Source organism: Sceloporus occidentalis, unplaced genomic scaffold, assembly GCF_023333645.1.
Source record: "Sceloporus occidentalis isolate IW3139 unplaced genomic scaffold, rSceOcc1.0.p SCAF_335, whole genome shotgun sequence".
NCBI lineage: Eukaryota > Metazoa > Chordata > Lepidosauria > Squamata > Phrynosomatidae > Sceloporus > Sceloporus occidentalis.
This window is the reverse complement of record NW_028317315.1, coordinates 423882-435521: the sequence shown is the minus strand read 5'-3', so window position 1 is coordinate 435521 and position 11640 is coordinate 423882. Positions and strand designations below refer to the sequence as shown.

The 11640-nt window shown below is 40.8% G+C and overlaps 1 protein-coding gene across 1 annotated transcript; it reads left to right on the top strand.

Moving 5' to 3' along the window:
* The first annotated feature begins 239 nt into the window (after positions 1 to 239).
* Positions 240 to 4369, top strand: LOC149274371 (keratin, type I cytoskeletal 19-like). Its single transcript, XM_089505609.1, has 8 exons — positions 240 to 737; positions 1273 to 1355; positions 1776 to 1932; positions 2059 to 2220; positions 2503 to 2628; positions 3087 to 3307; positions 3985 to 4010; positions 4347 to 4369. The coding sequence occupies exons 1-8, from the start codon at positions 240 to 242 to the stop codon at positions 4367 to 4369; spliced, it is 1296 nt and encodes a 431-aa protein (XP_089361735.1).
* Positions 4370 to 11640: the final 7271 nt, after the last annotated feature.

Genomic DNA, 11640 nt, shown 5'->3' with positions numbered 1-11640 from the left:
GTAATGAAAGCTTTCTCATTCACCCATTAATTCTGTTTTATATCTGAAGCTCATTTTAAGGCATAAAACAACCTGAAAAGGACTATGATGCATATAAATAACCCATAAAGTGACATCATTCCATGACAGTTGTTCCGTATAAAAAGCTGCCAGAGCCAAAGAAGCACTCATACTTCTCTTGTTCAACAAGAAGCAACTGCTTCATTTTTAATCTACAACTAAGGAAAGATCTGACCAACATGAGCCACTCAACTTCTGGATCTCTCATGGGAGGCCACCATTATGGTAGCCATCACTCCAAGGCTTCCAGCTACATCGCTCCAGAACATTATGGAAGTTCTCACAAAAGCCACCAAAAGAATAGCTGTGCTCCACATCACAGCGGCCACTACAAAGCTGCCAGCCTTCATGGAGGAAGCCAAAAAATGTCCTTTTCCAGACATTCTACTTCTAGCCATGGACATGGAGTCAGAGGTGCGCATGGCGGTCATGGAAGTCACAAGAGCTTAGGCAGCCAACATTCCGGAAACCATCATGGTCTGCTCAATATCAACGAGAAGGAAACCATGCAGTTTCTGAATGGGAGGCTGGCTTCTTACCTGGAGAAGGTCCATTCACTGGAACAAGAGAATACAGAGCTAGAGAGGAAGATTTGTGAATGGTATGCAAACAATGCCCCTAACTCCCTCCCTGACTCCAGCCAGTACTTCAGGACAATCCAGGAGCTCCAGGGCCAGGTAAGAAAACAGTTATGTTAATGGAACCCTACCAGAATGTCAACATACACAATACTTTAAGATATTTCTTTGGAAAATGATTGTTTTGAATTATGACACAAAATCCCCATTCAGTCTGGCAAGTTTTGAAACTTCATACTTATTTTTGTTGATTTTTTTCTTTATGCTGGGTCACCACTAAGACACATAAAAGTTTTCCATTAAAGCCATGTTACAGAAAGTAGTGTTAGCGGTCAATGATACTTTATGTGTTAGGGCTTTCTAAAATGTTTAAAAATCTTTTAAATTAACAATGAATGCACCCATATTTCAGTATGTAACTGGCTACAAAATAACCGAGTCTTCTTTATTTAACATCTAAAGGAAGCCAGATGACCGAATGTCCCACAGGAAGAAAAAAATAATTTTGGAGACATCATTTTATCTAAATAGATTTATTAAGTTTAGTGTCCATAGGCCGGATAAGGCTTATCTTCCACTTTTCATAACTGTTATTTTTATTGCATTAATTGAAATATTTTCCTTGGCTCGGCAGGTTGCTTCGGCCACTGTGGACAACGCAAGGATTGTTCTACAAATAGACAATGCTAAGCTGGCTGCAGATGACTTAAGAAGCAAGTAAGTGTACAAACATATATATTTTTTCTAAAATAAACAGCATTGCTTAACTGCAGTAACATCATCCCAGGAAAATTAAGAAATAGGTCAAAAATATATTTTTAGTTTTGATGATCATGTTAAAAGATCTAGCAGATGACCATTTAGAACCACCAACGTGTTAGTTATACCATAGAACTTCAATATAGAGTTCTATATTCTTTTTGTCCACTCGATGGCCACAAGATTACAAGCAGCCGTAAGAGACGGCTCAACCCAACTGTAAACCAGCAGGTTCTGTTGCATTGCAATATAAATTTATTGGTGTTCTACTCCCTAGCAGTCTGTGGTTGAAAATGGCCTTCAACATTGCCGAGGTTGTCACGTCACATTTAAGAGCAATGGTTTCTGGTTAGTCATCCCATATCATTGTCTTCCCAGGTATGAGAATGAAGTCAGCTTGAGGACCAGTGTGGAGTCCGATATCTGTGGCTTACGCAGGGCCCTTGAACAGCTTAACGGAGAGTTGCAGGCCTTAGCAGCGGAAGTTCAATGTCTCCAACAGGAAATCCAACAACTGAAGAATAACCATCAGGAGGTAACATAGGGATATGGCTTTCATTTTTCATCTTGGTTTAATGACGTTTTAAGACAATGGAGGGAGTGAAAAATGTATTAAAGCTAGATTTTATGGAGATTATATCTTTCTTTTATCACTATGAAGGAGGTGAACGCTCTGCAATCCCAGTTGGGCGCCAGAGTCAACGTGGAAATGAATGCCGCTCCATCCGTTGATCTGAACAGAGTCTTGTCTGAAGTCAGAGAAGAGTATGAGAACCTGATGGAGAGGAACCTGAGGGAGGTCGAGAACATTTTCAGGCAAAGGGTAACCCAACATCTTTCTGATGGTTTTCTAGACTCTTACTCAGTTCCTAACTTGTAAAACCAAAAAAATATTTTTATAATTTTTTTGTTATAAACCTTTTCCTGAACTGTATAACATTACTAAGTGCATATACATTTTACACAAAATTATGTTTTTCAAATGAATTGATTTAGCTTAAGAATTCGTCATATAGCTATTCAGTTTTCTCATATTTAAATAGAGCAATAATGCCATGTTTTTCCATAAAAAATATGAAAAATATTCCTTGGCTTTTCCTTGCAGACCGCCGAATTAGATCTTGAAGTATCTTCTGGAGCCGAACAACTGCAGTCGGTCAACAATGAGCTCATTGATCTGAAACGTTCAGCACAGACCTTGGAGATAGAACTGCAGAGTCAGCTAAGTCTGGTACGTCGGCTTTGGCAGGATTTATTTATGTCGACACATTTTATGTAATTAAAATTAGACAAGCAATTATTTTATCTATTTTTATACCTTCTTTATAATCTTCTTTTGTATTTACAAAGCAAGGCCCTACCAGATGAGCTAAGCCAACGCCTTGGGCAATGAGCTACTTGGGTTCGCCTCCTATCCTAAAAAAAGAATAGTATACGTAGTTTGCCTCGAACACTTGAAACCTTAGGGCCAGTCCTGTTCATGAATATACCTTTGGTCCACCAACTCAGTAGAGGAGGCATATTCATGAGGTTAGAATGACCAGAATACAAACCAAAGGCTCTCTAAGATAACAAATAAAATATACCCACCACTCCACACGTATTAGAATAAATTATAAAGAACGAAAACTCATAAAAGTCATGAACTATTTTACCAGTTTGCTTAACCCTATTTTGATCTCATCATAGAAATCAGCTCTTGAAGGCACCTTAGCAGAGACGGAAGCCACCTTTGGGTCCCAGCTCTCCCAGTTACAAGGCTTGATTGATAACGTTGAAGCTCAGCTGGCACAGATCAGATCTGACCTGGAACAACAGAACTACGAATACCAGCTTCTCATGGACCAGAAGACTCATCTAGAGAAAGAAATTGCCACCTACAGACGTCTCATAGATGGGCATAACATCCAGTACGTAGAACAAATTATGACAGATCATCCCCCCCCCCCCCCGGTCATGTTAACAAGATCTACTTTTAACTGTAAGAACAAGCTAATCACCCCGGTGTGGAGAATATTTAGATAACTTTTTGAGATATATATATAGTAACATAGTAATTTAGATTGAAGAAAGACCTAAGTCCATCAAGTTCAACCCTTCACCTATCCTTCCTTTGGGTGACATTTCTGGCTTTATTATTTTGTTACCCAATTAACTGTTGCCAGTTGTCCCATGAAAACAAATATAAAAGAATAAAATCAAAGTATACAAATGGGAGATGGGTCTTCTTGGTCTTTAGCATTCAGAGCATATAGGTGAGACTTTAAGGTCGCAATGATTCGTGTCCCCCCTATCAGAATATGGAGGCTACAGATCACCAATCATGGTATTTTGCCACTATATTGCATTAAATATATATAAATAAATATACTACTAAGGCCTGTAATGTAGTTCCCATTGGCATATTCTTGCCCTCTGCTGCGTAACATGGAGCTAATTGGGCAATTAGGCTCATTATAGTGTTGCTGCTCAATGGGGCATCACTTTTTAGCCCTGACATAGGCTTAGGGGATGCTGAAGATTTGCACACAGGGATCTGATGTGATAAATTAACATAATTATTATACTCCTTTCTGTTTTTCTACAGTTTTTCAGGACACAATGCTTCAGAAGGTAAGCGAGTGTCTATAATGCTTCTCAATCCATCTAGTTCCCTGACACAGAATAAATACCAAAGCACCATAAGGATACCCCAAAAAGATTCCAAACTAGGACCCCCATCTTTACAGCCTTTTTATTAAGTTCATTAAGAAGGAGCCATTGTATACGGTACGCATGGCGTTATGATTCATGTCCCTCGGAAAAAGATTTAGGCTTTCCGTTCCATTTTAAAGCTTATCCTATGAACCCAAAATAGAGTAAGAACATTCCAGTACCGTAGATGAAAACTATAGATGTCCCTACATGTATTTTGTGATTCTCATTGTATCTACATCTCCTTTTTTCTAGTGTCTCATCACAAGACCTGTTAAGGAATCCACTGCTGGTTCCAGAATTGTTGAGGTTCTCATCCACTCAATGGGCCATCAGAAGTAACTTCATGCAGTGAACAACTCTGGAACACAAGTTGTGTGTCCTGTATTGTGTTTGTAGTGTCTTTCTTTTCCTGTCTAAAGTTTTGTATCTCCTTCTTTCCTTAACTAAGATGGATTATGGCAAGTGATAAACGAGAATGCGATATCATTAGTTTGCAAGTACCAGCGACCAACTACAATACCAGTTGCTTCTATCATTGTGTTATGTTTTTGTTTGACCTTATACTGCTTGAAAATCCCATGGAACGAAGGAATTTTATTTCATTATAGCATTAAGAGCATCTGATGAGTACATGCCCATCCACATTAGACATGATAGGCGCCATTTTGACTGTGACCTGTATGGACTGTATTGTCAAATTCTGCTCTCTCTTTGTCTTTGTTTTCTTCCATTGTCTTATTTTTTTTGAAAAATAAACTTTTACTCTGTCTAATGCAAAAGAATGTTGTGTTTGCGTATTTTAGAGAAATTCACCAGGGAATAATAATTGGGAAGGAATGGTTATATAGTGATGTGCGGTATTTTACTCCAAAGGGAGCATCAGATTAATCGCTCCCTCCCTGGGGCGCTGGGCTAGCATATTTAACCTCTGGGCACTGGGGGCAGCATTTGGCCACGCCCACTCTCCACCCAGATTATACCCACCTCCCAACCCTTACAGGATAGCCCCGCCCCTAATGTCAACCAACCAAGGCCAAACTCTGGACAGTCCTTGCACTTTAAGACCACATTTTATATTTGCACAGCGTATGGGCACATATACATGTGCATATGGGGCATTGTCAGCCAGGGGCCCGCTGGGCATTTGTCTGGTGTGCCAGGCGGTCAGTCCGGGCCTGCAGCCAACCCTGGGGAATTCTGCTGCCCCCGATTTTATGCTTTCTCTGCTATGTATTTTCTTATTATGAGAATCTCATATTTCAGACACATGCGCAAAAAAACCCACTATCAATGATTTTTTTTTTTTTACAGATGTGTATATCATAAGCCATATTTTTGATGAATAAAATAAGGAAATATTAGTAAATATTAGCTCATTTAAATAGTGGTTCCCAACCCAGTCTTCACTAACAGCGCAGGATTTAGCGCCTGCAGAGAAACTGATAACTCGCTGATATTTGGGGGTCTGCACAGATTAAAAAAAAAGATAACAGATGGTGATCTGATGATATACGCACTTGGCAATGTTAGCGCATCTTTTTATTACACTCGCACTACTTTATCATTTTATTTTTGCCGATCTGGTTGTTTAGTTTTACCTAATTCACACTATTTATTTTTTTGAGTATTAACACTGAAAAATAAATGGTTTTTATATGGAACTGGACTGGTTAAATCTCTGTAAGTGCCTATTACATACACTGAGTGCACATACTCTATTGGTGTTTTATCAATATATATTCCGTTTTGGGCATTTAATGCATATGGATCTTAATATATGTCTTTATATTTGTTACTGGTTTCTTTTAACCCCTTAATGACAAAGCCCGTATATGTACAGGCTCAAAATGCATTGTTTTCAGTGGGTTTAGGGACCGGCCATTGTCCTTAAGGGGTTAACACAAAATGCATGCTCATTAATTATGCTACATGTGTTGCCAGATTGGATTGGTCTTTTGATTGGCTGTCCGCATATTGATCTGTGCTACTTAAGCTCTTACTTTTGAATGTGTGGTTAACTTGAAAAAGACCTCATTGTGAGGTCTTCTTCTTCTTCTTCAATAAAATCTGCCCAATGCTGGAACCCTTGAGTGCCCGGAGCCTTTATTTACCTATTCAAAATTCATGTGAAAGATTTGATTGACCCATAGTTGACTTTGGGTCTAATATAACCCTTTGTAGTCCATGCAGGATAGAGTATGGAGTCCTGGCTGCCCCATCTAACAGTCCCAGACTGGCCATCTGGCACACCTTAAATAAAGGTCTACTTAGCAGACATTAGTTGTACCTGGGGTTAGGCAAATAAAATGATAATGTTATTGATAGGAAAAAAATAAACAATAGAATCATTTTTTTTTGTTTGTTTTTGCAATGCTAAAAAAGCAACAAAATATAAAATAAAGTATAAAAAAAAACATAAATAAAATGAGTTATAACAGTTTTGTTGGGTTTGCTTTTTACCTCCCCCATAGCTGGTGTCAGTAAATAAGAAACATAAAATTTGATGATGATATGTAGTCTGCCCATTTTTCCTGAAGTTGTTGGTTTTGTCTTAGATCCAGGAGCCATATATCTGTCCTGTGAATGTTTATATTTCCTCACTAGCACTGATTTTACGCATTTATTATAACACGCCAACTGTCCCATGAGCACCGGAAGAGCTCATTTACCTGCTTATTCACAAAGCTTCTGTGTATTTTCAGTATGTCTAATAGTTATGATACTATCAGTGCCATAACTCTGAGGTCACAATTGTGAGAATGTCCTAAGTAAACCCAGACAACATTCCCAAGAGTCAAGTTGTGGTTTTGTATAAAGGAAAACACTGCGCACGCTGATTTACAAAAAACAAATATATAGTTTATTACGCCATTTTTTGGGTCAAGATGGCATTGGGGCTTATTTTTATTTTGTAAAATGGTAACAAAATTCGTTGGCTGATGACCACATTTATTCCCACTCTCGGGTTTTCCTTCAGTCTCTCATGCTCTCTGAGTGCCTCCCTACCTTGTCTGCCGACTACTTCCGCATTCGCAGCTCCGCTTCCGTGTCTGGCATCTTCTTGCTCTGCATCTTCTTGTTCTCCTCTCTTCTATCTTCTTTTATCTCTCTTCTTTCTTCTTTTTTCTTCATCCGCTTCTCTGCAGGCCAAAACCTCCTGGCTGTCACGGACTGGTTCCAAACAGATGACGGATAGGACCCAGCGCGCCCAAAGATTGTATGCAGGAGTTACGGTGCAGTAGTGGAGTTAGACAGGGCCTGGTTGCAGGGCGACCACACTCACCCAGGTGTTGAGCACCTAGGGTTGTGCAACCAAACACCAGCGCCCTGATATAGCAGCGGATGAAGTCCAGAACAAAGTCAAATCCTGCAGGCACCCTGGAACAGGCATGAAACATATCACTAGAATCACGTGCAGGATGCTGCAGCCTGGGAGTATGGAAGCTAAGCAAAGGATATAGCAGAAACATAACAAGCAAGGGACAGGGAGACCAGGCACGAAACATAACCAGACAAGATATACATGTTACAGGGCACAACAGTGAACAAGACAGGACACCCCGCTGCCGGGGATACAGGACAGGACACCCCGCTGCCGGGGATACAGGACAGGACACCCCGCTGCTGGGGATACAGGACAGGACAGGACACCCCGCTGCCGGAGATACAGGACAGGACACACATAAATACAGGAACTAGCCTAGGACTGTTTGATAACTATTGGAGATTCCGTCACATCTTATGGCCATAGTATGCTTAGCCCACCACTACGCCAAAGTACTCCAATGACGGTGGGTCCTAACGCTAAGCCCTGGTGACAGTGGTACGAAACAAACCAAACATGAAATCCAAACACATAGCACTGAGACGTACCTTAGACTGCAGACTGAGACAAACAGAACACACAGGTGGGGCGCACCTTATAAAGGAAACAGAGCTGAAGCAGAAGCAAGGTGTAAGGCACCTACCTTAAGTGGCTCCCGGACGTCCTCTTCTCCCTCCCGGTTGAAACGCCGGCACCGTTCGCTGGAGTATGAAGCAGCCGCTTCATGCATATTTATGAGGCTGACCGCCGACTGGATTCCGCTGCGTCGCTATGGCGACGCAGGACGCGATCACGTCCCAGACGTCGGGGAACGCCCCCCCGGGCTATTTAAACTTCTCTCTCAGTGTGTCCAGTGCTCAGTTATATTGATCCCTTCTGTATATTGTGAGCTCCCCAGCGTGTATATTTACTTCTCTCGTTATCCCGGTATCCGACCCTGGTCTGCTAAATGGCTCTCGTGTTATCTCTGGCTTCCTGACTCTGGCTCTCCCTGCAACGTTGTGTACCTCTGGCATCCTGACCCTGGCTATCCATACCGACTACGTGTACCTCTGGCTTCCTGACCCTGGCTATCTAAACGGTTCCTGTGTATCTCTGACGTCCCGACCCTGGTCTGCTAAACGGCTTCTCTCTGACCACTCGTGCTTACAGTTCACTGCCAAGTGCCCTGTTAACCTCACCAGGCCCCTTGTGTGTGTTCTGTTTCTGAGCAAGTGTGTTCCAGTCCTGCATTTCAGATTCCTCCTGGTAAGACGTACCTCACAGAAGGAATGGAAGAGCTGAACAGAGCAAAAGGAAATCTAGGAATGGATCGAAGCAAAACAGGGAAACTGAAGCAAGACAGATATGCAGCTCCGCAGCCTGGGCAGAACGTGACACTGGCAAACTTCCACCAAAATGGCGGATACCAAAATTCCACCAAAGTGTCTCGCGGTGGCTTAAAGTTATGCAAGACCATTGATTTATTCTTTGTTTAATTTACTGAACAACATAAATGGAGTGGAAGCAACTTATTATGTCTTAGAAAGACCCAAACCTGGTGAAGACTCAAGCTGTCTCTACAAAATGCTTAGTTAATGCAGTGAGATTTGATTTCTTACTTATACCTTAATGTTTCTGAAAGTTTACTGAACTTTCGAAACATATTAGTACTGAAAGCAGTTACACGTAGCTATGCCGGCCATAAGAAGAGATTTTTAAAACACTGTAATTGCAGGGTGTGAATACACTTTGATCACGTTGATGTATCATGAATAACTTGAGATGACCATCCTCAACGTCCAATGAACTTGCTCATTAATTACACGTCTGACACTTGTTTTAAGGCAGAATTCGATACATGAGGTTGACGCTTATAAATTATCCATAAAAGTGACTTCATTTTATCGGCTTTGCTCTTTATAAAAGGCCAGATCCTACACAACATTTGTGTTTCGCTTGCCGAACAGCAGTTTTTTACGCCACTGGTATCAGAGCAAAAGTAAAACCACGGGTAAAAACCACGGGTAAAAAAACCACGGGTAAAAAACCACGGGTAAAAAAACACGGGTAAAGAAACCACGGGTAAAAAAACCACGGGTTAAAAAAACCACGTGTATAGCACGGGTAAAAATCCACGGGTAAAAAAAACTACGGGTAAAAAAAACCACGGGTAAAACAAACGGGTAAAAAAAACCATGGGTAAAAAAAACACGGGTAAAAAAAACCACGTGTATGGCACGGGTAAAAATCCACGGGTAAAAAAAAACCACGGGTAAAAAAACCACGGGTAAAAAAACACGGGTAAAAAAACCCACGTGTATGACACGGGTAAAAAAACACGGGTAAAAAAAACACGGGTAAAAAAAACACGGGTACAACATTTGTGTTTCGCTTGCCGAACAGCAGTTTTTTACGGCACTGGTATCAGAGCAAAAGTAAAACCACGGGTAAAAAAAACCCGGGTAAAAAACCACGGGTATGACACGGGTAAAAAACCACGGGTAAAAAAACCACGGGTAAAAAACACGGGTAAAAAAACCACGTGTATGATGGGTAAAAAACCACGGGTAAAAAAACCACGGGTAAAAAAAAACCACGGGTAAAACACGGGTTAAAAAACCACGGGTAAAAAAAAACACGGGTTTGACACGGGTAAAAAAAACACGGGTAAAAAACCATTGGTAAAAAAACCACGGGTAAAAAAAACACACGGGTAAAAAAATCACGGGTACAAAAAACCACGGGTTAAAAAACCACGGGTTAAAAAAACCACGGGTAAAACAAACCACGGGTAAAACAAGACCAGGAGAATATTTTTTCAATATGTTCTTAGGGTGACTTTAAACATCTTAAGGAATCCATGTAGTTAAAACTGCGGACTCCTTGCTGACTATATACATATATACCATCTGTGCAGTGGCGTCTCCAGCTTTCATATTTAGGGGGGTCACATGGGGGGCCAGGGACCAAAGTAGGGGGGCAAATTAAAAAACGGTACATATACACTATGTATATATACACACACGTTAGACGTGCATTTTTAACTACTTAATATGCACTTATCTCTTTGAAGTAAAGACCGTGATTGAAATATGATTTCAAAATAACAGCTAAACTGGCAGTTATTTCTCATTCTTTAATATTAGCCCCTGCTGACAATATATATAAATATTAGACCCTGCTGCCAATATATTTTATAGTGAAAAAATTGGACCCTACCCAAGCATTTCCTTGGGCCCCGCTCAACGCTTCCTTGCATGCAATCACTCCCACCGCTACCATACAAAAAAATAAATATTTCCCACACTGACTGCAGATCAGGGGAAGACCGCGAGAGTCAGTCCTGCACCGTTACATTGAGAGGTCCTCGCCCCTGTAATCATCCCCAGAGTCCCTTTGTCCCCTCATTCACTAAACCATACCGCTCTTTTACTTACACCCTGTAGTTCAGGTATAGATCAAATAAACAACACATGGAAACAGCACATGCAACTGAATGAGATTAAAAAAAACCTTGTATTTGCAGGTATACATAAATAATGTATGGAAACATAGCATTGCAGGTATAAACCAACAGAACACACAAACCCAGCATTGCAGGTATATATCAACTGGAAATTACATATAAACTCTGCATTAAAGGTATAGATAAAACCCCCTAAATTACAGGAATAGATCACTGGTCACAAACCCCAAAGACAACCCTGGTGTCCACACTGCCCAAATAGAACCTGACCAGCACCCAAATTACACATTGTGTCAACTTTGTCCCCAAACAGCTGAACGTACGCCATGTTTGTCCCATAAACACCTCTCCCTCCTAATCTATCCTATCTACCCCCTCTCCCTCCCAATCTATCCTATCTACCCCCTCTCCCTCCCAATCTATCCTATCTACCCCCTCTCCCTCCCAATCTATCCTATCTCCCTGCATATGTATGAATAAGTAAAGAACACGGGTAAAAAAAACACGGGTACAAAAACACAGGTAAAAAAAACCACGGGTTAAAAAAACCACGAGTAAAAAAAACCACGGGTATGACACGGGTAAAAAAACCACGGGTAAAAAACCACGGGTAAAAAACCACGGGTAAAAAAAACACGGGTAAAAAAAACACGGGTAAAAAAACACGGGTAAAAAAACCACGGGTAAAAAAAACACGGGTAAAAAAACACGGGTAAAAAAACACGGGTAAAAAAAACACGGGTACAAAAACACAGGTAAAAAAAACCACGGGT